The sequence below is a fragment of the Leptodactylus fuscus genome, chromosome 7, assembly GCF_031893055.1.
Source record: "Leptodactylus fuscus isolate aLepFus1 chromosome 7, aLepFus1.hap2, whole genome shotgun sequence".
In the NCBI taxonomy this organism is placed as follows: domain Eukaryota; kingdom Metazoa; phylum Chordata; class Amphibia; order Anura; family Leptodactylidae; genus Leptodactylus; species Leptodactylus fuscus.
Window position 1 is genome coordinate 59,142,382 of NC_134271.1, and position 27,091 is coordinate 59,169,472.

General features: G+C 41.3%; 1 protein-coding gene across 1 annotated transcript in view; it reads right to left on the reverse strand.

Annotated features, from left to right (window-relative positions):
- LOC142213579 (serine/threonine-protein kinase Nek11-like) overlaps positions 1-27,091 on the reverse strand; it is a 258,023-nt gene that overhangs the window by 94,858 nt on the left and 136,074 nt on the right. The window contains exons 6-8 of the mRNA XM_075281957.1: positions 24,284-24,433; positions 13,621-13,699; positions 5,921-6,006 (exon numbers count right to left, since the gene is read on the reverse strand). Of these exons, the coding sequence (XP_075138058.1) occupies positions 5,921-6,006; positions 13,621-13,699; positions 24,284-24,433 (315 nt within the window). The remainder of the gene's footprint in view (positions 1-5,920; positions 6,007-13,620; positions 13,700-24,283; positions 24,434-27,091) is intronic.

Sequence of the window (27,091 nt, forward strand, 5' to 3'; positions counted from 1 at the left end):
ATCACTGCTTTATTTCAAGAGCGTGAAATGTCAGAATAATACTAGAGACAAAGATCTATTTTAGGTTTTATTTACTTCACATTCCCAGTGGCTAAGAAGCAAAGCAGTGGTCAGCTAATCTGAAAGAAGGTGCTTAATCCAGCTTTTCTTGAACAGTCTAAACACAGCAGCGTTCCAGGACTTTAATAAAGTCCATCGTTGAGGCTAGGGGCACTACGTTACATAATCTTTACATTAATAACTTCCCTATACACCCCCATTAAGTAGTGCCCATTATTAATAATGCCCAGGTGATTCCTAATTAAAAGGTATAAAAAAGTAAAAAAAAAAAAAAAAAATCAGTTGGGTTCCAATACCTGGGACCCCAAGGATCAGCTGTTTGAATGAAAAGTGGTATTTGTGTAAGCACTGTGACCCCTTCTCTGTTTATACAGTGTCATTGTAATGTCTGTTTGGGTCTCTGTGCCACCCTCCGCTCGCACGCTGCGGCGCAGGAGGCATGTTCAGTTTGATTCTTTGCTTAGAGTTTTTCATTGTACAGTGTGAACACTGCTCTATTACCTATCCTCTGTAATTGAGTTTCCACCACACCCATCTCCTGCACCTTGTTTCCCTATGTTCATCAAATAGTTAATTCTAGCCTTGCCTGTGTGATTGACAGTCTGTCTACCAATCAAGCCTAGGGCAGGTCCTGGGCTTCATATAGGCAGGCCATAAGCCCACACAGGCTTGCTGGCTATTGTGACTCTGTCCTTAGACTTTGTCACTGCTAAACTCCTCTTTCTGCTACTATTATATTACTGACCTCTGACCCTTGGCTACCCTTGTGACTACACTGTCTACCAATAAGTATTTGGACACCCACACAAATGTAGATATCTGCTGTTGTGATGTACGTCGCACCTTCCCCCGTTAAATAGGGAACAGCATTGGCATTAGTGCATTGGCATTAGTCGCATGCAGGATTCCACAATGTGCAGAGTTGCCCAATTTCGAGAAAGGAGTAATTGTCGGATACCACAGAAATGGTCAATACTTAAGTGACATAGCAAGGGAAATGAATTAGCCAAAATTAACAGTGGCCTATGTGACTACGATGTGGAAGGTGAATGGTGATCGTCGGAATATGCCCAGAGTTGGCAGACCCCCCAAACTGGGAGATAAAGACCAACAGGTGCTGGCCAGAGAAACTGCACCCAACCAATGGCTCACATACACCAGGAGTTTCAACAGGCATCTGGGAGTATTGTGTCAATCAATACCATCTGTAAGGAAGCACATGTGCTGGGTTCTACCAACTATTGAATATTAATAAATACTGTTTTTCTATTCTACCACAGGTGTCCAAATACTTATTGGTAGACAGTATTCTCTTGGATTACAAGTCTGTACTGCATTGCTTGACTGTTACCAGACCCTTGGCTAGCTGACCTCCCTTGTTATTGTTTGTCTTGTCTGCGTTCTCACTTATATATAGGAAGGGCTTGTTGACCAGTTGTCCTCTGCTGCCTAGGACAGTGAGGCAAGAAGGTAGGGGCAGCAGTGAGTTCAGCTTAGGGCTCACTGTCTTGTTATGCCCCTTCCCCCACAGTTCACCAGCAGCTACTGGGGAATTGCTCCTATTGCAATTCCCTTACAGTCATTCATTTCATAGCGGCCATGTAATGTTACTACAGCCTCATTCTATGCACGTCTATGTGACAAGGCTGGAATTACATCACACGGTCACTATAAACAGACAGCGTGAAATATAAACAGGCACCATGGCCCCTTACAGCTGGTCAGCGGGGAATCACTTATCGCTTATTGATGATCTATTCTGAGGATAGATCATCAATAAAAATAAGCTGGAAAACTCGTTAAGGCCGGGGACCCATGTGGCAGAAATGGCATGGAAAAAAAACGCGGCATTATACAGTCACTGTAGCGAATAAGTGGCACTCAGGGGCATAATTAATTTAAGGGGGGGACACAGGGCATTATTAATTACAGGGCATTATTCATTGAGGGGTACTATTAGTTAAAGGGGGCATATAGCAGCATTAATAAATTAAAAAGGCAAATCAGGGTATTACTCATTTCCAGCGGATTTTTATATTATATATTTTATAGTTGGGGCAGCAGAAGGATGGAGATTTTGTGTAGGTGAAGGCAATGTGGGTCAGGTGTTTTTAAAATTGAGGAACCATGCTATAAACTTTACAGAGACAAATCACTGATAGATAAAGTGGTCTTTACAGTCAGAGATGCCACCTGTAAGTCACATTTTTCCTGTGCTGTATTTACCTAGATGGACTTCACAGACCTGTATATTTCCAGTATCTACCACTATATTGCCACTGTATACTCAATCTTAGTATACCTCAGTTCCCTTAGAAGTGTTCACACACACCCCTTTCCCGTGCTGAACCCCTAACTACGCCTCTGACTTGAGTCATTTAGTCACAATGTTCGATGTATACTTGGGACTTATTTTTCATATGAGAAAACCCAGGTTTCACTGTTGATATAGATATATTTGTACCCGTCTCTTCCTGTATTTCCACTAGGTTCTTTGTTGCTATTCTTGGTTTCATTTGTATTTCATGCACAAAAACACGTTCACAGTATTTGAAGTTCCACATTATTGCTTGAACAAATGAACACTGCACCTTCAGGGGCTGGAGTTTGAAAATTGGTTCCAAGGATCTAGTCAGAATTGGGATGGTATACAATTTTTAAAAAATATTTCTGAGGATTTCTTTTGATTTCCCCATAATATCAAGCCAAAAGGCTAGAAGTCCCTGAAGGCCTTGGTGTATGGAAACTTTTGAGCCAGTGTAAATGTGGTGAAATAAATTATGGTCTCTGGTATCATTTCACATTTTGGAAATTTAATACTGATTCTAAATAACCTAAAATACAGAAATTGTGTTAGGGTTGAAATTCAGAAATCGTGAAAAATTGGTCTTAATTTATGTGTATGTAAAGTTATGACTTCAACTGTACATAACGCCCATGTCCACTGTTTATTGGATGATACACAAGAGGTATAATATGTTATTTGTGATTCTACCCAAGTTATCAAGTTATCATTGGCTCCAAAGTACAAAGTAAGCTATAAATGGTGTTGTCTTCTGAGATTCTGCAGATTTTTGAGATACCTACACATATGCAAATTGATACATTTACACTTTATATATTTTTTTTTACAAATGTATATATATATATATATATATATATATAGAGAGAGAGAGAGAGAGAGAGAGAGAGAGAGAGAGAGAGTATGTATAGTGTCTACTGTAATTTGTATCTCATACCATGTAAAATAGAAGCTTCCTGATCTAAACTATAGCATAGGGAATATGTATAGAAACATCATGTGATGAAGATTTGTGTGTAGCATGTCACTTTTGACAAATCTAATGATGGTATAAGATATGGAGAGGTTATAAAATTGTCTGTCGCATCATGTCATAATATCTCAGTATAATGGCTTTCTCATGTAAGGATCAGTCCAGAGTTATGGCAAATCAGTGGTAAAGATAATAAATTTCAACCTATCAAAAGCAGCCTGGGTGTGATAGATCTGATAGATGGGAAGGAGCGTCAACCATACCCACACAGCATCTTGCGCTCTCTCCTCATTTTCCCTTTCACATATAAGCTCTGTATGTAACTGTATTTTGTTACTTTGTTTTTCTATGTATTTCTTTCTATGCATTTCAATTTTTTATAACTTTTTCATGTGCATTAAACCTTTTTGTTTTTATCCTACTTCATGGGCTCTATCTCTTTTGCTGATACTCACTGTAGTGCATTTCTTCATAAACTAAGAAGTACAGGACAATATTTTCTATATACAATGCATGGCAAATCATAGTTATGTTGAGGGCCCAGGTATAGATTTTATCTTGAGGTTTAGAAAAGTCAAAGAAAAAAAATTAGAGAAAGCAGTTAAAGTACACAAGTGCACAGTAAAGTGTAAGTATTAAAAACAGACAGTAATTTTGTGGCATACACACATCCTAACCTAGAATAGTCTACAAGTCTCAGTGTATGAGCACATGTACATTCAAATAAACACAACATGTATATAAAACCTCCTGTTGTGGTCAAATAAACAAATCTCAATTGAACAAATGGAAAGGGTCTATAGATAACCTTATTAAAAGCTGGATTGTGCTCATCAAAATGGTGGTTCTTTCAAAATGTCTGTACGTTTTAGAACACACAGCTGTACCAGTGCCGTGGCGATTCTTTAAACAATTGGACTCCTTATTTATTCCCTTCATATGGGGTAATTCAAGATCTAAGGTACGCCTCTCCACTCTACAAAGGCCTAAAACTATGGGAGGGATGGCTGTTCCTAACATATTTTTATATTACCTGGCAGGCTAGCTTCCTTATCTGAGGTCCTGGGTGTTATCAGATCCTTTACCCGACTCGGAGGCCCATTTAACGTCTTATCTGCATATTTCCAATTTATGGCCAGTGTTGGAACACCCCCACTTATAAAGAGGTAACTTATTTCTAATTAATGTCTTGGCATCGCAGATTTGGCGGTGGGTCCGTATTGAGACCCCAATGTGGGATAATCGGGGATTGATGGAACTATTTGCCCTCCCGGGTGCACAGAGTTGGAAGCAGTTTGGTGGTATGTTCCTGGCTGATGTTTATGACCAAGGGGCTTTCCATACTTTTGAGTCCCTAAGTGCCCAGTTTGGTATCTTCCGTTCCCAGTTCTATAGATTTTTCCAAATCAGGCATGCTATTTCTGCACAGTTCCCCTCACCTAGAGTAACCATTTCAGCATATCCTCTTATAGGGGTGCGCCGTTCCCAGGGTCTTCAAGGTCTTATCTCAACATTGTATGACCATCTAATATGGGTTAAGATGTCTAGTTTGGAAACCTTACCTTACTGAGATGGTGCACTCTTATCCCTGATCTCACAGACGATACTTTCTCTGATCTTCTGGAGTAAGCACAGTTTGTTTCCCCAGCTGCTAATAATAAGCTGATACAAGTTTACATCCTGCATCAAAGCTATCTGACTCCTGCACACTTACACAAAATGGGAAGGTTGAGACACCCTGGGTGCTTGTGGTGTACTGGTATATATGCTGATTTTTGGCACATGATCTGAGAGTGTCCGATCATTAAAGGTTTCTGGTTCGAGGTTATAGGCTTATTATCTGATACACTGGGAACTCTGATTCCACTCTTACCTGAAGTATGTCTGTTCGGTGTTTTAGATGAAGAGGTATGGCTGCACCACTCGCGTATCTTTTTACAGGAATTGCTTTTCTTAGCCAGGAAGGCGATTGCCCTGCGATGGATGACTCCCAGACCCCCCTCCCCATGTGGTGGAAGCTGGTGAATTCCATTGTCCCGTATAATAAAGTAATATATAAAGGCAGGGGCTGCCCTCAAAAATTTTGTTGGGTTTGGGGCCCGTGGTGCAACTCTGCCTTGACCCTGTATACTGACCATTCTTTTCACTCTGCCCTGAATGCACTTGTTCCTTAGATGCTCAAGGGGTGACTCTGGTCCATGCTTATACTGCATTTGGAGTAATGTGTATGTTCCTGTGCACTTTTTTCTGTTGTCTCTCATTTTATACTCTCATCCTCTGCAGGTTGGATGGAGATTGATACCTCTCTCGACTTTCTGGATTTGGACTTTCTACTGGATGTTTTTCGCAAGCCTTCAATTACTACTATGGACTTTGCAGCATGGTGTTTAGTTCTTGTTCTGTTTCTTTGGTTCTTTCTCAATAAAACGAGTTTAAAAAAAAAAAAGCTGAATAGCTGAATTACGCAGATAGTGTTGTGCTTGACCTACATGTCAGGTAAAGCCCAGACAGGCATCTAATGAGTTGGCCTCCCAAACATAACATTTGATTAAATCGATTAATACAGGTACAAGTGCTGTACTTACATGGCATTTGCAATCCTGGTGATATCTTTATCCACTGCATCTCTTCTATCTTGGCCGATCACCTCCTGCAGCCATTGCGAGAGAACCTGTAATTAATGAGAGCTTTGATGAGGAACCTGTGGACATCCACGAAGGATCACAGAACTCCAACTTACCCGTCTATGAAACAAATTCTTGTTGTACAATAGGCATATTAATAGAATAAACCATATGGTTCCATTAATAGCACAGCAATTACAATATTTTCAGTATGTCTACCAGATGCAGTAAGGAGAGGACATTAACCCTTTATTGACCAGACCATGGACCATTTGAAACTTAGAATTTTGCCATCAAGGAACCATATGTATTTCTTTACAGCTCAAGTTGTATTTTTCTATTCTGTCTTTTTTGGGGAATTCTAATTTATTCATGAAGTTTTATTGGCTCTTTCTAGGTGGAATAAAAAAAATGAATCCATTATGTAGCAATTATGAAATTATTTATATATTTAAGGCAATTAGGTTTAGGTTAAGTAATGTGATAATTTAATAGTTTGGGTCATTATGGAGGGTAGGTATATTGTACAGTATATATGATATATTAATAATATAACACCCTCATAATACATACAATGCGCAGAATATAATTTCTTGTATTACAAATTGACTTCATTCCAACAAAGCCTACTTTACTCAAAAGAAACTCCATTGTTGCTAGAATCTGAAGCTTTGAACAAAATCATGGATGGAAACTTCTTACAAGTTTACAGCATCTTCTACCCCCTGCCGGGCCTGTTCTGTTACTGAAAAACTTTCCTGGATTCCTTTGTCTTCCTCTGTTTCATTTCCTACCCATCACATCAAGATTTGACGGAAGAGAGAAGAATGCCAGCAGCAATTAAATCCTGAAGCAAGAACCCAACACATGCTCTCAAAGAGACTGAATATTTTCCTAATTGCAAGCGACTTGTAGTTCACATACAGAAAAGGAATGACAGTCTTTAACCCTATCTATAATTGTCAGTGGATCAAACATGTGAATGGTTCTATCAACTATAGGAACCGTTGGTAAAAATTCTACAGGATTGCGATATACTGTAAATCTACGGGTGTACTGTAAACACATGTACATGTGTGCATATATGTATATATATATATTTATATATATATATATATATACACACACTATATGGACGAAAGTATAAAATCCAATACTTAGCAATGAAGTCTGCTTTTGCATACATTTTTAAAAGAATGGGTCATTCTAAAAAGCTCAATGAGTTCCAGTGTAGTATTGTATTAGGATGCAAAAAAAACAACTAAATTTGTGAAATTTCTTCTCTCCTAGATATTCCACAATCAACTGTGAGTGGTGATATTGAAAAGTGGAAGCATTTAGAAACCACACCAATTCAGCCATGGTGGTAGACCACATAAAGAGAGGAGTTGCCAAGTGCTGAGGATCATAGTGCATAAAGTCCCTAACACACTGTTGAATTAATTTCTGCAGAATGCCAAACCTCCTCTGGCATTAACAACAGCACAAAAACTACACTGGGGGCTTCATGGCATGGGTTTGTATAACCGAGCAGTTGCAAGCAAGCCTTACATAATCAAGTAGTGGAAACGTGTTCTGTGGAATAATGAACCACACTTCTCTCTAGTCCAGTTGACTAGCCTGGGTTTGGTGAATACCAGAAAAACATTACCTGGGTTGGCTAAGGTCCTTAGTTCCAGTGAAGGGAAATCTTAAAGGGATTCTATCAATAAAATCATTAAAACTCTTTTTTTCTTACTAACATGTCTGAATAGCCTTAAGAAAGGCTATTCTTCTTTTACCTTTTGATGTCTTCTCCGCGCCACCGTTCACTTGAAATCCCGGTTTTCGTCGGTATGCAAATGAGTTCTCTCGCAGCACTGGGGGCGTCCCCTATGCTGTGAGAGAACTCTCTCCAGTGTCGCCTCCATCTTCTTCAGCAACGGCCTCTTCATGCGTCTTCTTCCGGCGCGTGGGGGTCAAAATTCAACGCATGCACAAGTCGGCTCTGACAGCGGGCCTCAGGCAGAGCGACTTCACATGTGGGCGGCCATTTTTTTTGTGGCCCATTACGCGAGCAGGCGCAGTACGCTCTGTACTCCATAGAACTACAGGAGCATACCGCACCACAAAAAATTGGCTGCCCACATGTGAAGTCGGCTCTGCCCGAGGTCCGCTGGCAGAGCCGACTTGCGCATGCGTTGAATTTTGACCCCTTGCGCCCCGGAAGAAGACGCATGAAGAGGCCGTTGCTGAAGAAGATGGAGGCAGCACTGGAGAGAGTTCTCTCCGAGCATTGGGGATGCCCTCAGTGCTGTGAGAGAACTCATTTGCATACCAACGAAAACCATGATTTCAAGCAAACAGTGGCATGGAGAAGACATCGAAAGGTAGGAGAAGAATATACTTTCTTAAGGCTATTCCGACGTGTTAGTGAGAAAAAAAAAAGAGTTTTAATGATAGGATCCCTTTAATGCTTCGGCATACCAAGAAATTTTGGACAATTGTTTGTTTGTAACATTGTTGGGGAAACCCTTTTCTGTTCCAACATGATTGTGACCCACTGCACAAGTCAAAGTCCATAATATCAGTTTGATTTAGGTCTTGACTGACCTACATATAGCTTTGGCCTGACCTCCACTGTACACCTTTGGCATAGACTAGAATGGAGATTGCAAGCCAGACCCTTTCATATAACATCAAAGTCTGATCTCACAAATGCTAACCTGGGTGAGTGGAAAGTTCCCTCAATTGTTACAGAAAACCTTTTCAGAAGAGTAGAAGCTATACACCAACTCCATTTTAATACCAATGGCTTTAAAATGGGATGTCATAAAATAACCTGTAGGTGTATTGTATAGCTGCCCCATATAGTGTATGTCCACAAAGTATATACTAAAAAGTTGTGAAACTTCGGAAAATGTATAGATAACAAGAATCTAATTATTTGGAAATCTCATATAACCATATTTTAGTCACAATAGAACACTTATCAGTTGAAAGTTATATTTTTCCATTTCATCTGAGAGAATTAACTCATTTAGAAACACATCTCAAAAAAGTTGGGACATGGTTAACAAAAGGCTGGAAAAGTTCAGAGTTTTTTGGTTAGAAATTTGGTCAGGAAACTGACTCAAATTCTTCCTCCTAAAAACGCCTCACCATAGGACAGTATGGTGAGTCATTTTTGGAGGTGGAATTTGAGTCAGTTTCTTGACCAAATTCCTAACCAAAAAACTCCATGTGAAAGCTAATTGGTACAAATGGAAAAACAGATGGAGGGTCAATTATTAAATAAATAACAAGTCTGTGTATAAAAAAAGCATGTTAGAGAGGAGAGTTCCTCATACCCAGACATGTTCAGAAGTTCACCAATCTGTGAAAAACAATTGCAGAAAATCTGTGGGACAATTGCAGAAAAATGTTCTTCAACATAAAATAGCAATGGCTTTGAATATCTCACCATCTATAATACATAATATCATCAAAAGATTCAGAGAGCCTGGAAAAATTCATGCGCACAAGGGACAAGGTCGATGGTCAGTATTGGATGTTCACAAGCCTTCAGGCAGAACTGCATTAGAAATAGGCACAATTCAGTAATGCAAATCACTGCAAGGGCTCAGGAACCATTACAGAAATCAATTTTGTGAACACAGTTAACAATGCAATCCACAAATGCAAGTTCAAGGCGTATCATAAAGAAGAAGTCATATATCAATACAATCCAGAAACACTGCCATCTTGTCTGGGCCAAAACGCATATAAGATGAACTAAACCAAAATATAAAACTTTTTGGTGGTCCGAAAAATCAAAGTTTGAATTTCTTTATGTAAACTAAGAATGCAGTGCATCCTGTAGACTCATGTGGAGAGGGACCATCCGACTTGCACTCAGAACACAGTTCAAAAGTCTCCATCTCTGAGGGTAGGGGGCTGCATTAGTACCTATTGTATGGGCAGCTTACACTTCTGGAAAGGCTTTATGAAAGCTGAGCAGTATATAGAGGTTTCAGAACAAAATATGCTTCCATCTACACAACGAATCTTACATTAAGACAAAGGTAAACTACCTAGTGCATCCATCATAGACAGCATGACTTTGCAGAAAAAGAGTCCAGGTTCTGAACTGATCCACCTGCAATCCATATCTTTCTCCAATAAAAAAACATTTGGTGCATAATAAAATGAAAAATCCAACAATGAGGACCCAAAAATGTTGAGCAGCTAGACTATTACATCAGGCACGAATGGGACAATATTCCTTTGCCAAAACTCCAACAAATTGGTCTCCTCACTTCCCAGACGTGTACAAACTGTTGTGAACAGTACAGGAGTTTACTACACAATGGTAAAAATGGTCCTGTTGCAACTCTTTGAGAGGTGTTGCTCTAAATGAGTTAATTTCTTTTAAATAAAAAAAAGGAAAAATGTCTAACTTTCATCTTCTGATACGTGTTGTATGTCCTACTGTGAATGAAATATGGTTATATAAGATTTCCAAATCATTGTATTCTTACTTACTTTACATTTCGCACAGCTTCACAACTTTTTGGGAATTGGAGTTGTAAATTTATAGATATATATATATTTATATTTATGCTGTGGGGGAGGTAGCTCAGTAGCAGCAAAGGTGCGGACCCAAACAGTCAAAGGACACAAAATATGCAGCAAACAGCACACGGGTTTATTTAGAAAAAACAGGGAAATAAACCTTGACTTCATTCAAAAAATGAGCAAAATAAAATACAGCTGTAACATCTCTGCCTGTTCAGGCCTCTGCGCCACCCTCTGCTCGCGTCCTGCGGCGCAGGAGGCGTGTGCAGTTTGATAATCTGCTTAAAGTTTTTAGTCGCACTGTGTGAACTCAGCTCTAGTTCTGTGATTGCATTTGCACCACACCCGTCTTCTGCCAATGTTGCCTCTTGCTTGCTGGTTTCCTTGCTGTTTATATACTTGTATTCTAATCCTTGACCTCTGGCTTCCCTACTGATTATTCTTTTGGACTCTGATTTGGCACTGCATCGCTCTCCTGTTACCGAACCCTGGCTAGCTGACCTTCCTTTGTTGTTGTTCGTCTTGTCTGCGTTTTGTGTTTCATGTATTCAGGGAGGGACTGTCTTCGTGGTTGTCGCCTATTACCTAGGATAGGGTCTGGCAATAGGAAGGGAAAGTGGGGGGCTTCAGCTTAAGGCTCACTGTTCCTTGTGCCCCTTCCTCCAGGGTTCACCAGCAGCTTCTGGGGAATTATCATCTGGCTATTCCCTAACAATAGCCTTAACTTGAGGCAAACATAAAACCAAATCCTGCTCGTCTGAGCAACTAACTGAACAGAAATGATAACCAAACTATACGTGTGGCTTACTACCAACTGCATGAACAAAACAAGCACAATATTGTCTCACCGGACTCAGAGTTACAGAACAGACACAGCCACCTCCTCACTCCCAGGATCTCCATTGGAGTGCAGTATCTTCAGCCTTTTTCTGGACCAGTAATGAGCCAAGAACTCACACTTGGAGCTGAGGCCTATTTAAGACCCACCCTGGGCCACACATAAGTTAATAACTTGGGGGAGATATAGTGTGATTCCAGCACTCTGCCTGTCACCCCCTCAAAATATATTAAATCAGATTAAATATATTAAATCAGCTGGACCTAGACTTTCTTGCACCCTGGGCAAAAGTTAAGTTTGCCACTCTAACCCATTATTTAAGTACACTGGCAAAGGCAAAGTGGATTTTTTGCGCTCCCTCTGCTACAACCCAGATGGAGGAAACCAGAGGATGGGAGTAATAGTGGAAATAACTATGTCCCCGCGTGCCACCAACTGATCTCGCCCAGCACCGCCTAGACTGGACACTGACGAAGGGGGCCTGCGTGCTACTGGATGGTGATGGTAGTAGTTCACCGAGGATGCTTCCAGTTAGAGAGGGGTCCTATCTTACACTGAGCCAGGGTGATATTGTTTGGAAGGGCCCTGATGGTAATATCAAGAACAACTTAGGATGCAGTGAAACAAAATAACTTTGCAGCAATTGTAAATAATGAACCAGTTCAGCCTCCCAATGGGGTAATAGTCTCCAAACTGTAAGGTATGCCCAGACTGAATTGTCTCCCAAACCCAACCCAATGAACTGTGATTGGCCAGAGCTGAACCAAGTGAAAGGTATCCAAACAGTGGGGTAAACCAAGGAAAATACACATAAATGAAGCTGCAACACAATATAATACATAAAACATCTGACATGACAAACCAGAGGCAATACAAGAAGTGACACTCTGGGATGTGGCATCTCTAGCATTCAGCACCCAGGACACACATCCCCTGTGGTCCTTCTCAGCTACGCTCTTGTTTATACGAGGGGGTACCCAAAAGTTTCCAGAAAAGTTGTCTTTGAAGCGTGTAATTTTTTTTTTGTACAAAACTCCTTCAAAGTACTCTCCTTTAGCAGGAATACACTTGTCAAATCTCGTCTGCCATTGTTCAAAACATTTTTTAAACTCATCTACTTTGATGCATGCAAGTGCCTCCAGCGTTTTCCTCTACACTTCTTCATTCGTGGTAATAAAAAAAAAAAAGTCACTGGGAGCCATATCAGTGAATAGGGTGGGTGGGGCAAGACAGCCATGCCGTTTCTTGCCATGAAAGTCATCACCGAGATGGCGGTGTGGGCTGGGGCATTGTCGTGGTGGAAAAACCAATCACGAGACTGCCACATTTTGGGCCTTTTTTGCCGCATACTGTTGTGCAACCTCTTGGGAACCCCCAAGTAGAAAACCTGGTTGACAGTCTGACCTGTTGGAACGAATTCCGAGTGCACAATCCCTTTTGCATCAAAAAAACAAATGACCATTGTCTTCACATTGAACTTCACTTGAGGAGCCTTTTTGGCGCGGGGCGAGAATGGCATCTTCCAGTGGCTTGATTGTTGTTTGGTTTCCGTGTCGTAAGCATAGCACCAAGACTCATCTCCCGTAATAATTTTAGAAAAAAATTCTGGGTCGGTTTCGGCATGTTCTTTCATGGCACAGCATGTTTCGATGCAACGCTCTTTCTGTTGATCAGTCAAGAGCCACGGCACAAACTTTGCAGCAACCCGTGACATGCCCAAATCCTCCGATAAAATGCGCTGAATCGAGCTCCAACTCACTCCAGACAACTCTTCAAGTTCCTCAATGGTTCGTCATCGATCTTCACGCAAGAGCTAGTTGATTTTTTGGACACTATCGTTTGTTCAGGAAGTTGACGGACGTCCAGAACGCGGTTGATCATCAATTGACATTTCACCATTTTTAAAGCGGGTGAACTACGAGTAAACTTGAGCTTGACACATAGCATCATCCTTGTAAGCGGTCTTCAACATTTGAACGGTTTCCGATGCTTTATTCTCGAGCAGAAAGCAAAACTTCACAGCTGCACGCTGCTCATAAAACTTCTCCATTAAGAAAAACGACGGCTGGACAAAACAGCTCGTACAAGAAAATTCACTGCGGGTAGATGAAACCTTCCGCATCAACGCTGCTTGGCACACTAACTGAGAAGGCGTGGTTGAACAAATAACTAGCTGCAGAATCGCGTACTACGAAAACTGCGCAACAGCAGCCTCATTCTGGAAACTTTTGGGTCCCCCCTTGTATTCATCTAGCAATGTATGTACAGTATAAAGACTCCTACATACCTGTCCTCTGTGAATTACATAAGGAAATTGTAAGATTTCTTTGGCACTTGGACGAAGCTCTGGGTCCTTCATCAGCATTCTGCAAGAGTAGACACAGACAATGAAGTTATAGTCTAATTTTGTACTGTATCATCTGAAAGGTTATATGTAAAGAGTTTACTGGAAAGAGCATAGGATCCATACACATGACATGAGTGGAGCAGATCTGGAAACCCCATGGATGTGAATGCATCAGGGAATGCTGTCAGATGTTATCCATGTGCATTCTGTGATAAACTCGGCCCCCAATTTAGACCAGAGCAATCAATATCACAATCCCAGAAACCCCTTTAAGACCTAAATTGGATGTGACTGTGATTTATCCTTTGTTTATTATGTTATTATAATTCACTAATACAGAACACTGTTTCTGTAAAATTTTACTTTGGATGGCCCTCTGAACTCTGTTTCAAACTCTTAATAAAAAACTTAATTTAGTTTAGAAAATAGTATGGAAACTAGCTGCCATTTCCAGCCCTGTAGACTGGGTTGTAGCACAAATGTTGGGAATAGTACTGCATGGTATCTTTACATGGTTTGAACGTACTAATAGTACAGCAGAGCCTAAATGTATTTCATATCTATTAATACCATAATTTGAGCTAAAATCATTATTTAGTTCACAGTATAATATTTCCAAATAACTGCTAATCATGCATTACAGTCTCCGAAATAACATCATACTGCGCTGCTTGATCACATTACTTCCCAGATACAGAACTTTCTGCTCCCCTGTTCTTGTATTTTGTGGCTCCCTCATGCTTCAGTAGACCTTGCATTGCTTGATGTCAGTTGCTGCAAATAAGAGGTCTGCCCTCTAAGAGATGTGTTTTTTAGGGCGTCTGATAATGCAATTAAGCGCAAACATAATTGTTCCGCTCAGTAGAGTGATTGTGGGAGATGTAACAATTATACACAGTCAGTGGCGCAAATCTAAGGCCTCATTATCCAAGTCTGGCTGGCAGCTTTTTGACTGGGGGGTAAATTATTTTAAGTGACCCAGATATTAGTAGCTGTCAAATTTATAGGTAGGGGCAGGACTGGTGCAAACATTTGGCATAGTACTGGAATCAACTGCCTGCGGCATCAAAACTTTTGGAGATGCCAGTCAAGCAGAGTCTAATACTTTATATAAACACATTACTGAGCAATGTTTTAGGAGTCTATGCATGGTTTTACATCTATATATATCTGGAAAAACTTTGTTCTGGATTGTCCTAACATACAGTATGCCCATGATCAAGACCTGAGCCTGGATTTATGCAGAGTTCAAGCAACTTGTATACAGTTTTAGTGGTTTGTGCCAGCGGAAAACTCCACCACTGCCCCAAAACATGTTTGAAAATATAGTCCTGAATGTGAGAATTTTTTGGGAAATGTTTTAGTAATAAAAACATAAAGTCTATCACATCACAAAATTGCTTGTATACCACATATATGTTGTTGTGGCATAGTGTACAATGTTTGTGTATGTCAAAAAAACAATCTTGCTACTTAGAAACCAGCTTTTAATCTGTATACAAGTGGCCACCCAGTCGCCTAACAAAGATTGATGTGTCCTGATGGGTGGTGACCATAAGCAAAAAACGGTTTCTCCAACAGATTCTGTGCTCTGGATGCACCTGTCTTAAAAAACCTGTCTTAATCCTATTAAAAAACCTTTCCTCAACATCTGTGACAAAAAATGTATGTCCAATAATGGCCCCTACAACAGTGGTGGAAGTGGTGGTAGACTCCCTTTTAATGATGTTACTGATGACATCTTACGAATGAATATTTCCTTAGTGCGGCAGAATCGTACACCAATATTAATAAAGGGCCTGATTGCTGCACAATCTGGCAAGCGAGGTGTGGATTTGGGCTTGTAGAGCATGTTTGGAACAAGAAAGGGCCTTGCACCAGATGTGCCAGAAAGCTAACATAGAGGGACTGTGAATACCATCCAGTGTTATTCTAAACAATGCCACTGCAGTTTTTGATGCAGTTTTTTAGAGCCACAGTCAGAAATGGATGTAGTATGATGGAGAAATGTAAGTTGTTTCTCTATATGTTTAATATCTATTGAATCTTCTTCTATCTTTGGCTTAAAAAACTGAATGGAAAACTGCCATAAAATCAGAGCGTTTTATCCAAAAAGCATTGTATGTGTGAAACCAATATCAAAAGTACTTTCTTTTTTAGAAGCATTTATGCACCAATTTACAGAGCTAGCTTCCATTAAATTTTTGATATAGGGAAGAACATAGACATATACCGTATGCTGCTCTTTATTTATCAAAAGGATTCCTTACAACTAGACCTCTGTTACCTCTGTTCTTCGTAAGATGATTGTGGCTTTATATTCTCATGTATTTAGAAATATGCAGAGAACCAGGGTGCTATAAAAGATCAGTAATCTTCTATGATCCTCACACTATCACATGGCAGCTTCTAATACAAATACTTTGTATCTGTATTTGAGAATTTAAATTGAGAATTGTATCATTGTGAAAAGCGGCACAATACAAAAGTGGGCCACAATGTATGCTAATCTGCCATCGACTCTCAGGCGCTGCAGAAACAGTAACATAAGAAAAAAACATGAAAGGGAAGAAGAAAATGTCAAAATTAAAACAAGTATAGTTCCTCGAGGTGCTGATGAGAAATGAGAAAACCCAAGGAGTACAAATAGCTATATATACATTACACAATGGTGTGGATTATTGAATTGGTGTCTATTACCATTCAGTTTTACCGCTCTGAAGCTATCGTTTTTCTTTCTGTCAAATAGGATACCATTAACTGCAGTATGGAAAGTATAGCCAAGCCTCACATTAGTCCTCATGCACACCACTGTAGTTTTTATCCACAACCGAGGATCCGCAAATACGAACCGATTGATTTCTATGGGTCCAGACACAAGGCCAACATTTTTGTGGCTGAGTGCCCGTGTCATATACAAGGACCACAAATTATGATGTTTTTTGTGAATTAGCAGTATTTGTATACAGAAAAAACACTATGGTCATGAACAGGAGGACCCATCGGCAGGAGTGCACTTATAATGAAGCTCCTAGAGCAGGGGTCTCAAACTCGCAGCCCTCGGGACAATAGTTTGCAGCCCCCAGAGGATGCCGGGTGTTTAAAACTATGGTGGCCGTCCTGGAGTCGGGCGGCCGCCATAGCTGCCGGGTGTCTACTGTTTTGCATAGTAGAGACCCAGCGCTAATGCCTCCGAGCGGGCACTGACCGGAGGCATTAACCCCTCCGGCGCCTCGGTCAAAGCTGACCGAGGTGCCATTTTCCCGGTGATCGCCGGCACCTGGAACATGCTCTAGGGCCGACATGACATTGGCATGACAGCCGGGAGCCTTGTAAAGGCTCCCCGGCTGGTATGCAGTAATATTCTTTTGCAGGCTGCTCTATGCAGCCTGCAAAAGAAATGATGATTTTTTGCAATGTATTGCAATGGATTAGCATTGTAATGCATTGCATTAGTGATCAGACCCCCCGGGGTTCAAGACCCCTAGGGGGTCTAATAAATGCAAAAAAAAATAAAATAAAAAAATATTAAAAAAATAAAAAAGTATTAAAAATTCAAATCGCCCCCTTTCCCTAGAACACATATAAAAGTAGATAAATACTGTGACACACATACATGTTAGGTATCCCTGTGTCCAAAAAAGCCCGCTTTATAAATCTATAAAAATATTTTTCCTGTACGGTAAATGCCGTAGTGGGAAAAAAATTCAAAAAGTGCCAAACCGCCAAAATTTGAATAAAAAAATTATCAAAGCAAAAGCAATTCTCTAAAATGGTATAACTAAAAAGTACACCCGGCCCCGCAAAAAAAGACGCCCTATGCATCCCCGTACACGGAAGTATAAAACAGTTATGGCTGTCAGAATATGGTGACTTTTAGAAAAAAAAATTTTGAGAAAACCTGATGCGGTCCAGCCTCATCCAGACTCTACCTCCAGCGGGCCCCTGGGTAAATTGAGTTTGAGACCCCTGTCCTAGAGCCATGATGGTGAACCTATGAGACATGTGCCAGAGAGGGCATGCAGAGCCCTCTCTGCTGGCACGTGCGCTGTTGCCCCAATTGCTCACCAACGGGGGATCTGGTACATGATTCCCCATTAGTGAGCAATCCCTTCTTTTAACTGTATGTGCAAAAGCTGTCAGTGTAGGATGCGGTCCGTGTGACCACGGCCTACACTGACTGCAGAGTGTGACCTCTGTCCCAGTGCAGGCGTTAATAATGTAAATCATCATCAGCTGCAGTCTGAAGGAGAAGGACGTCCAGCGGCTCTTCATGGGACTTCAGGTAAGTATAATTGTGAGTGTGTTTACTGTGTGTATTGTGTAAGTGTGTGTGAAGGGGGGCTACTTTGGAGCATTTAATACTGTGTGGGGAGGGGGGGTACTGTGGAGCATTTAATACTGTGTGGGGAGGGGGCTACTGTGGAGCATTTAATACTGTGTGGGAAGGTGGCTACGGTGGAGCATTTAATACTGTGTGGGGAGGGGGTACTGTGGAGCATTTAATACTGTGTGAGGAAGGAGCTACTGTGGAGCATTTAATACCATGTGGGGACGAGGGCTACTGTAGAGCATTTAATACTGTGTGGGGAGGGGGTACTGTGGAGCATTTAATACCGTGTGAGGAGGGAGCTACTGTAGAGCATTTAATACTGTGTGGGGAGGGGGTACTGTGGAGCATTTAATACCATGTGGGGACGGGGGCTACTGTAGAGCATTTAATACTGTGTGGGGCGGGAGCTACTGTGGAGCATTTAATACTGTGTGAGGAGGGGGGCTACTGTAGAGCATTTAATACTGTGTGGGGAGGGGGGCTACTGTGGATCTTTTAATACTGTGTGGGGAGGGGGGCTACTGTGGATCTTTTAATACTGTGAGGGGATGAATTTGTTTATAGTTTTTTTAAAGTATATTTCGGCCTGTCTGAATGACAGTGAACTGGTCCCCTGTTTAAAAAGATTGAGAACCCCTGACATAGCAATTCCTAGTTGTGTTTGACTCATTGTACAAACTGGGCCCTCATTTACCAATTTGGGCTGTTGTGAAATTGTTGTGAAGTTTTATTTTTCTAGTAGCATAATTCTTCTCTGTATCTTATAGTAAAAAATTTTGTACATGATAGAATAACATGCTGTTGTGAACTTTGGCAAAATTTTCCTTTTGAAGTGAGCTCTTGTAACTGTCAAAGCAAGCCTCCTTGGCATATAATAGTTTCTTTGCCATTCCACCTCTGCATACCACCCTGAGCCTCTTATCATTTTCTTAGTTTTCCTAGACTTCACAAGCGTTTTGCTCCGACCTAGTTTTCTACTGTCAGACTGAGAATTGTGTCCCTATTGCCCAGTTCTTAAATTAGCAATGCAGTGACCCTCCCCCTGTTTTATGCTTCTTTGTATGTTCTTAAGATGACTATACTGCCAGCACTCCGCTTTAGGCTTGGTAATGAGGCTGGCACTGTCCATCTCTCCCTGCCATTCAGGAGCAGAATTGCCTGTTAGTTTGATCCTGGGATGTTCTAAGAGAAATGCAAACCTCTGGGGAACCTTAGACACGCACTGTAGAGACATAGTGCTAACTGGCTGCGGGGAGGTCCCCGAGGCAAAACTCTCAGCTATCAGTCTCTCTGCACTCAATGTCTTTGTCAACCTCAAGAATTTACAGCACTCAGGCCAAATATATACTGCCTATAAAAAGAATGATTATGTTACTGAAATAGTTTTTAATTATTATTTTATCTATTTCTCATTTTAAAAAAAAATCCTGCAATCCTTTAAAATTATTGAAAATATTGTTCACCATTTCCTAGTCATTATCTGTTCCTAGAAAACAACCCAGACAACCAATATGGCATCCAACTTTACCAGACACTTTAAAGGGGTTGTCCCACGTCGCATACTTACCCGTCTTCGTTCCTCTAAAATCTTCTGTCTTCCGGCTTTGTCTCGTCATTGGTGGGCGGGGTCACATATGCAAAGCCAAGCGGCGAGATGCCGCCGGCCCTGCGTGCGCGCTCATACACCAGTCTACCCTTCACAATGCTAATACAGACCCGACACCCTGCGGGTCTGTATTAGCATTGTGAAGGCTAGACTGGTGTATGAGCTTGCACGCAGGGCCGGCGGCATCTCGCCGCTTGGCTTTGCATATGTGACCCCGGAGCGGAACAGCATCGCTTCTGCCGCTGCTGTCTTCATGCAGGGCAGAAGCATAGCGATGTGCCTGTGCCGGCATCTAACAGTCCCCAGCATCCGCCTATTACAGCGGATGCCGGGGAGTTAGACGCCGGCACAGATGTCAGCAACATTGCTATGCTTCTGCCCTGCATGAAGCCAGCAGCGGCAGAAGCGATGCTGTTATTCCGCTCCCCCGCCCCCACCCCCGGAATAGCAGCATCGCTTCTGCCGCTGCTGGCTTCATGCAGGGCAGAAGCATAGCGATGTTGCTGGCTTCGCCTGTCCCCCAAAGGGTAAACTACCCCCCCCTCCAGGCTCGCTCCCGTGTACTTAGCCCCTCCTCCCTCCCCCCTGAGAGCAGCAGACACATCACTTGACTCAGGAGCAGCTAGGTCAGGGCTGTGGCCACAAAAAAATGAATAAAGTGAGATAGTGGCCAAACAAAGCAGTTTTGCTGAAGCAGTGTATTTAGGAAAAGTCTTACATTCACATTTACAAGCATTATAGATAGGATCCTTGTGACGGGACAACCCCTTTAATGACAGATTTCTCTAGTTGCAGTTGTGCTTTAAATTTTGTAAACCCTTCAAAATTATCTATATTTCTGCGTAAATTTGACCTAAACCTACATCAGATTTTCACACAAGTCCTAAAAAGTGATAAACAGGATCAAAACAAAGTCAAAGAGAGACTTGATGATTTATTTATAGAAGAAAATGATCCAATGTGAGAGTGGCTAAAGTATGTGAACCTTATGATTGCCTAATAATTTTAAGGTCCCATGAGTCCCATGTTTTCAGTCAATGAGATGACAATCGGGGTGAGTGGGCAACCTGTTTTAGAGAACAGAGATCTATCAAAGACTGATCTTTACAAAGATTGGAGAAGTGCATTGTAGTGTAAACAAAGGAGCTTTCAAACAGGACCTCAGAAGAAGACTTGTCGATGCTTATCAGGCATTACAAAACTATCTGTAAAGAGTTGGGACTCCACCGATCCACAGTCAAACTGTGTATAAATGGAGGAAATACACACACCATTGTTGTCCATGAGTTCACCATCAGGAAACCACTGAACAACATTGGCGCGCAGGATTGAAAGGAGAAACCTGCTGCACTCCATAAAAGAATATTGCTGTCTGTATGCAGTTTGTTTATTCCATGCTATGTAGCATCTGGCCAATTGCTGATGGCTTTCACCTATATTAGTCTGCTCAACCCTCTGAGCCATGTTAAAACAATAGTGAATCTAGTGCTTCTGATTCTGCAAGGGCTTCCACGTCTGTCTGATCCCTGCTCGGCAACCACCTATCCTGGTACTCTTCTGGTAATTGGTACAGTGAGTCCACACATACGCTTCCCATTACAGCCACAAGGCAATTGGATCAATGTTTAGTAGACGGATGAGACAGAAATAGATCTTTTAGTTTTAAATGAGAAGTGGAAAAAAGGAAAACTCTGCTTTCCAGCATAAAGGCCCCATACCAGGACAGGTTGCTGTCACTCATGGGACAATGAATTCTGAACTGTATTAGAAAAAGTAAAATGTCGTAACATGTCATGCGTCATGCAGCAAGGCAATGTTATTTATGGACCTGTATTGAGAAGTCAATGGAAGGAATCCCAGCAGAGTTAAAACAGTTTTGTACAGAAGGAGGAGCTAAAATTCTACCATGTGCAGAACTACTCAGCAATTCCCAAAAATGTTTAGATGCAGAAATTGCTGCACAAGGGAGGGGGGAGGGGAGGGGGGGGGAGGGTCACTTCCACTTACCACTCAGAGTTATGTAAGTTATATTGGATAGTTTTCTATTTTATATAACTATCTTATTTATATAATCAAGTGTTCAATTTACCTGCAGCATTACCCCTGGATGAGTGGAGGCTCAGGATTACATGGAGTCGATTAATTGTACAAAAACAATGTTTGTAGACACTTTCTGTTCTGCTTCATAGATGAGGGTTCTCAACAGGGCACCTCTCAATGTTAACTACCTTCTATAGTAGGGTTTTTATAAACCAGTCAGTTTCTTTAATAGAATTCAAGGACTTATTGGACAGGATTTACTAGCGGTATACTTTCAGGGCCAAGGCGTGCACATTGCCTACGTCTGTAATAAATTACTGTGTATTATCCTTTATCTGTATTACTACGCTGCTGTAACATGCTGACATTTCCCCACTGTGGGACTATTAAAGGATTATCTTATTTTATCTTCTAAATCATTAATAAAAAAATGTGCAGTGTGGGTCAGAAAGACAGCAAATAAAAGAATAAATTGCTTGGCATGCCTAGGTGACTGCTGGCAGCCCAATCACTGGCCTCAGTGGTGACCTGAGCACACAATTTCACCAGAAGAGCATCTGATGCCGCGAGGAGGCCCAAAAAAAGTAAGGCAAGGTGATTTATTTTTTTTTTTCATCTCCCCTGTGCCACCACCTAGTATACTCTGGGGTCTGAAGAGACAAATCTCCATGGTATGAGTTTGTTCATCCATCTCTACTCATGGTGTGTTGTGAGACACTTCTCCCCCCCCCCCCCCCCCTCAAAAGTTTTTGCCGTGTCCGGCCTGTGTCTCCTCCCATCACCACCACCTCCCTGTCCCTCACCCAGGAAGCTGTTAAAAATTTTAATCCCACCCCTATCTCCAACAGTATGGTTCCAACAGTACAGTGGCTGGTGTGAAGCATACGCAGACACTGTGCCAAAATGCTGCTCAATTTCAGCTCTGAAACCTGCAGAATTATAAATGTAATTCTGGAGTATAATACAGACTATAAGTATTGATCAATTTAAGAAAAGCAATGTCTATAGACCCCCCAACATAACAGAGACCCTAAAGGATCATTTGTATAAGCAAACTGTGTGGGCGGCATAGGTGGGTATAGTGGTCTTAATGGGACATTTTAACTACTCAGCTAGAGATGCTCTGCTGGATGTAACCATTTGTAATAATGAGTGACTTGTTGAGGATGTCACTGTTGGCAAAAACCTTGGTAATAGTGACCATAATCTGATCAGATCCAACCTAAATTGTAAAAAACAAACAAAACTTAGGAGGGTAAAATCTCTCAATTTTAAAAAGACTGGGTGCAGAAGAGACCCCAGAGTATAATAATTTCGCTTCCGGTTCTCTCCAAACAAGTTCAGACTGAAGCAAGAGATCACTTCATTTGAACACAGAACAAAATGAATCTTCTGAGGTTCACCCAATTTTACTATGTTACTTAAAGAGGACATGACACTTCTTCTTTTCTGTAAATACTTCCTCAATGACACAACTATTCTGGACCATCTTTCCTCATATTGTGATGTTCCTCTGCAATATGCATTGGAAATTTGTGACTACATTTGCAACTGTGTGTTATTATTCCCCTTTCTGGCACTGACAGTACTGATAAGAAAGTGACGTCAGTCTGTATAGGGACACCACCAACTGGTAACATTCGGATGGCAATTTACTCATATACTTCTAACAGGACTGGCACAAAACATAAGTCATAGTCATAAGAAAAGATGTTCCATAAATGTTATGTTATGCGAAATATAATTAGTCACTAAAGCCGACATGTCAGGAATAGTGACAGGTCTGATTTAATATTCTGTGTAAGTTATAGCTATATAAACCATAAACTGATCTTGAGAGTCTGAGCTGAAATAAAGTGATCAGTTGGTATAAGAAAGCGACTTTTTAAAAAAAAAAAAAAAAAAATCATACAATACAATAGTGATATCCGCAAAGTGTCCTATCTGTCAATACCCAATTCCCTCTTTGGGATCTGTGGCACTGGCCTAACAACCACATCCGGAAGAAGAAGGGATTGTCAAATGTTTTTCGTGAATGTGCACGGATCCTCCCTGTGGGACAGAGGTTCTCTTATTCCAGCAATTACACACTCCATTTCCACAAGCTTCAAAAACCCATGAAAAAGTCAGAAAGCATAGGAGGCATATATGATGCGTCAGATCTCCCTGTGCGGCTGTCACACATCAGCTATGAGGTGACAATCAAACATCAGTGAACACCTACACAGACATTAAACAGCAGAGGAGAGAAGGATGTGAGCGTCACATATGACCACACAAGGGCACAACTAATGTACTGCAGCCTGGAAGTTTCAACCAATCTCGCCACTATAGCTTCTCTCTAAGGGATTGTCACTCAGCTTTATCATTACACCCCGAACAGCAAATCTGCCTAGTTATGCAATGACATATCACTTCTGCAAAAGTAAACAGATCTGCTATTCTCGAATCCATGAAAGCTGGGTGCGTCATAATGGTGGTAATTTTTGGTTATAACAAGGGAAGAAACTAGAAAGATTCATTTCAGCAGAGCAGCATTTCTGCAATAACATACTAGAAAAAAAATGGTAGCAATATTCTACTAGATGTCTTTCTATCCTATCTGATATGGATTATCCTCTCACCTTTGCAGAATGTCATTGAGTGCTGCAGAATATTTAGAGGAAAGGATAGGACTGGGGTCATTCACGATCATTGATACCAATTTGATCCATCGTGGACAGTCAAAGGCTCGAGTGAAAGAACACATTTCATACAGAATACAGCCAAGAGACCTGCAAACAAGGAGAAGCTGATCAGTATTCAAACTGACTAAGGGCATACATGCTATACAGTGGTACACATAGCACTCAATATGGTATTACAGTCTATATACCAAATATAAGTACACATGGAGCAGAGCGAGTCAGCTAATGGAATTAGAAGTTAGTCGGCACAACATATTAATATAGCTTTAGTTATTCGGCAAAAGTCTTGACAGTTATCTAGCATACAAGTACAGTATACACTGACACTTTGTGGATTCAATTTTGGTATGTATCACAACTTACATAGGAGGCACAGAGTGTCACAAGAACACCTGAGAGGGCCACTCAATGGTTAGCACTGCAGCCTTGCAGTGCTGGAGTCCTGGTGTTCAAATCCCACCAAGGGCAAAAACCCATCTGCAAGGAGTTTGTATGTTCTCCCTGTGTTTGCATGGATTTCCATCCCATATTTCAAAGACATACTGATAGGAAAAATTGTACATTGTGAGTGTGGGGCTCACAATCTACATAAAGAAAAAAAAAAAAAAAAAAAACAAGAACACCTGAGACTCTACATTTCTTCATATAAGCAGTAAATTGCATCAGAAGGCTTTTTGTATATAGTGTGTGGTAATACGAGGGCACTGTAGCTGGCATCATTGACAAATATTGGTACTGATGCAAGGTATTAGAATGCAGCTAAGAACACATTGCCTTGCGCTTATGACTAGAGGAAGGGCTGGCATTACATTAGGTGTTGCCTTGTGTAGTACCTTAGGTTGGTGACTCTCCTCACATTTTATGTACACGCTAAGGGATAGGCCATCTGTGGAAGCCAGCCTCTTAAGGCTGAGTTCACAGTGAGTTTTTTTGACTGGATTTTGACGTGGAATTCGCTTCAGAATCCGGCTCCAAAAAATGCCTACCTATGACTTCAATGAGAGCCGTTCACTTCTTTTTTCCGCTAGCGTTTTTTTCCTGCTCGCTGAAAAAAGAAGTGAGCTGCACTATCTTGACGCAGATTCCGTGGCTGAATCCACTGTGGCATCTGCAGGCGAGACTCCCTCCCGACTAGGCCCATTCATTTGGGCCAAAACCAGAGCTGAATGCTGTGACTGGATGCCAGTGCACTGCACCGGCATCCAGTCGCAGCTAGCCGCGGAGGCATTTCTTCCCATGGTGTTATGTAAGTGAATTTGGTAACACTTACAATCCTGACCATAGGGTGTTTTTGGCAATGAGGGCCAGATTCAGGTTAAGTAAATGATATCTAAAAATGTTTGCTGACTACCTACAAACTAGATGTTGCAAAGCAGTTTGGATGGGGCAGCAATACAGGTTTCCTTTGACGCAAGATTCACACCTGTGCCTGGTTTCCATTCTTCGGATCTGCTTGGGGACCAGGAGAACGGAAACCTAAACCGCTTAAAAAGCAGTTACCCCATAGACTATAATGCGGAAAAACTTTTCTCTCTCCAATTTTTAAGCGGATTCGGGGATGGACGTAGAACAGGCACAGGAGTGAATCTAGCCTTCATTGTACTCTTGCAACATTAGTAAATTTTGGTAGAAGCATGTTATGTTATATGCAGTATGTTATATTAAATATATGAGGAGAGAGTGGACAAGCGCTAGAACCTTCTGTTCATCTTCATGTTCATCTGTACATCTTCTCCATGTGCTTCCTTTCGATAAATTCTCACTGTAGACCTTCAATAATATTGGCCTGGTATGTTAGACCCAGATCTGAGCCAGTCCATCAGCAAGAGGAATAAAGAAATCAATGAACAACAATTTGTTTTTAATGTGACAGAATATATACTGCTGTGCTGGGAAGTTCCTGCTGCAAGGAACTTGTTATCTAATTATGAAGACTGAACACCATAGAGCCGCAGGTGGACATACACAAAGAACAACATATTGTGCAGCGGAATTTAGAGGGGGCGTTTAATAGATTGCTACTGCTTAGCGTACTTGTGCCAAAGCAATCATTGTACACTAATAGACAGAATAAAAAGGCAGAACCCTCCCCGCTGCTGCCCAGTGGGTGGATTTGATTTGCAGAACCAATATTTTGAGGTGGGCACACCTTGATAGTACATTGTACCTCAGTCATGCCTGAACGCAAATTCTTTACTTATAATTGGAACAGGTGCTCACAACACCATGCGAGACCTGTGCTCCTCCAATTATCCTCATGCTGGCAGCCGACTGACAGCCTCATTTCCCTGCTCTGTCAGCCGCATCCTTCCTCTTATCCTACTGTGCCACTCTACTTCTAAAAATATTTCCCGGCCTTCTCTAATGACCCCTTCCTAATGGCAACAACTGTGCACAGACAGAGGCAGATTCTATCATAGGGTAACAGTCAGTGACACAAAAGTCAGAGGGAAACAGACACACAGCCAGTCACAGGTATACAGCAGCACAGCGAGCAGCAATGAAAAGCTAAGTCAATACTTAGATATATTCAGGGACAGATAAGTGGGGCAGAAACTGGAATATTCATAAATAACATTGTGCATTGAAGACACCTATGCAAGGACAAGTTATTGGGGTAGAAATAATGACAATGTACCAGTATTCTGTGTTGTAATGAGATGCAAAATGCCATACACTACATTTATTATCTGGAGACACCATTGGCACCATGTTACACTAGGTTCACACTGGCATTCAACTTTC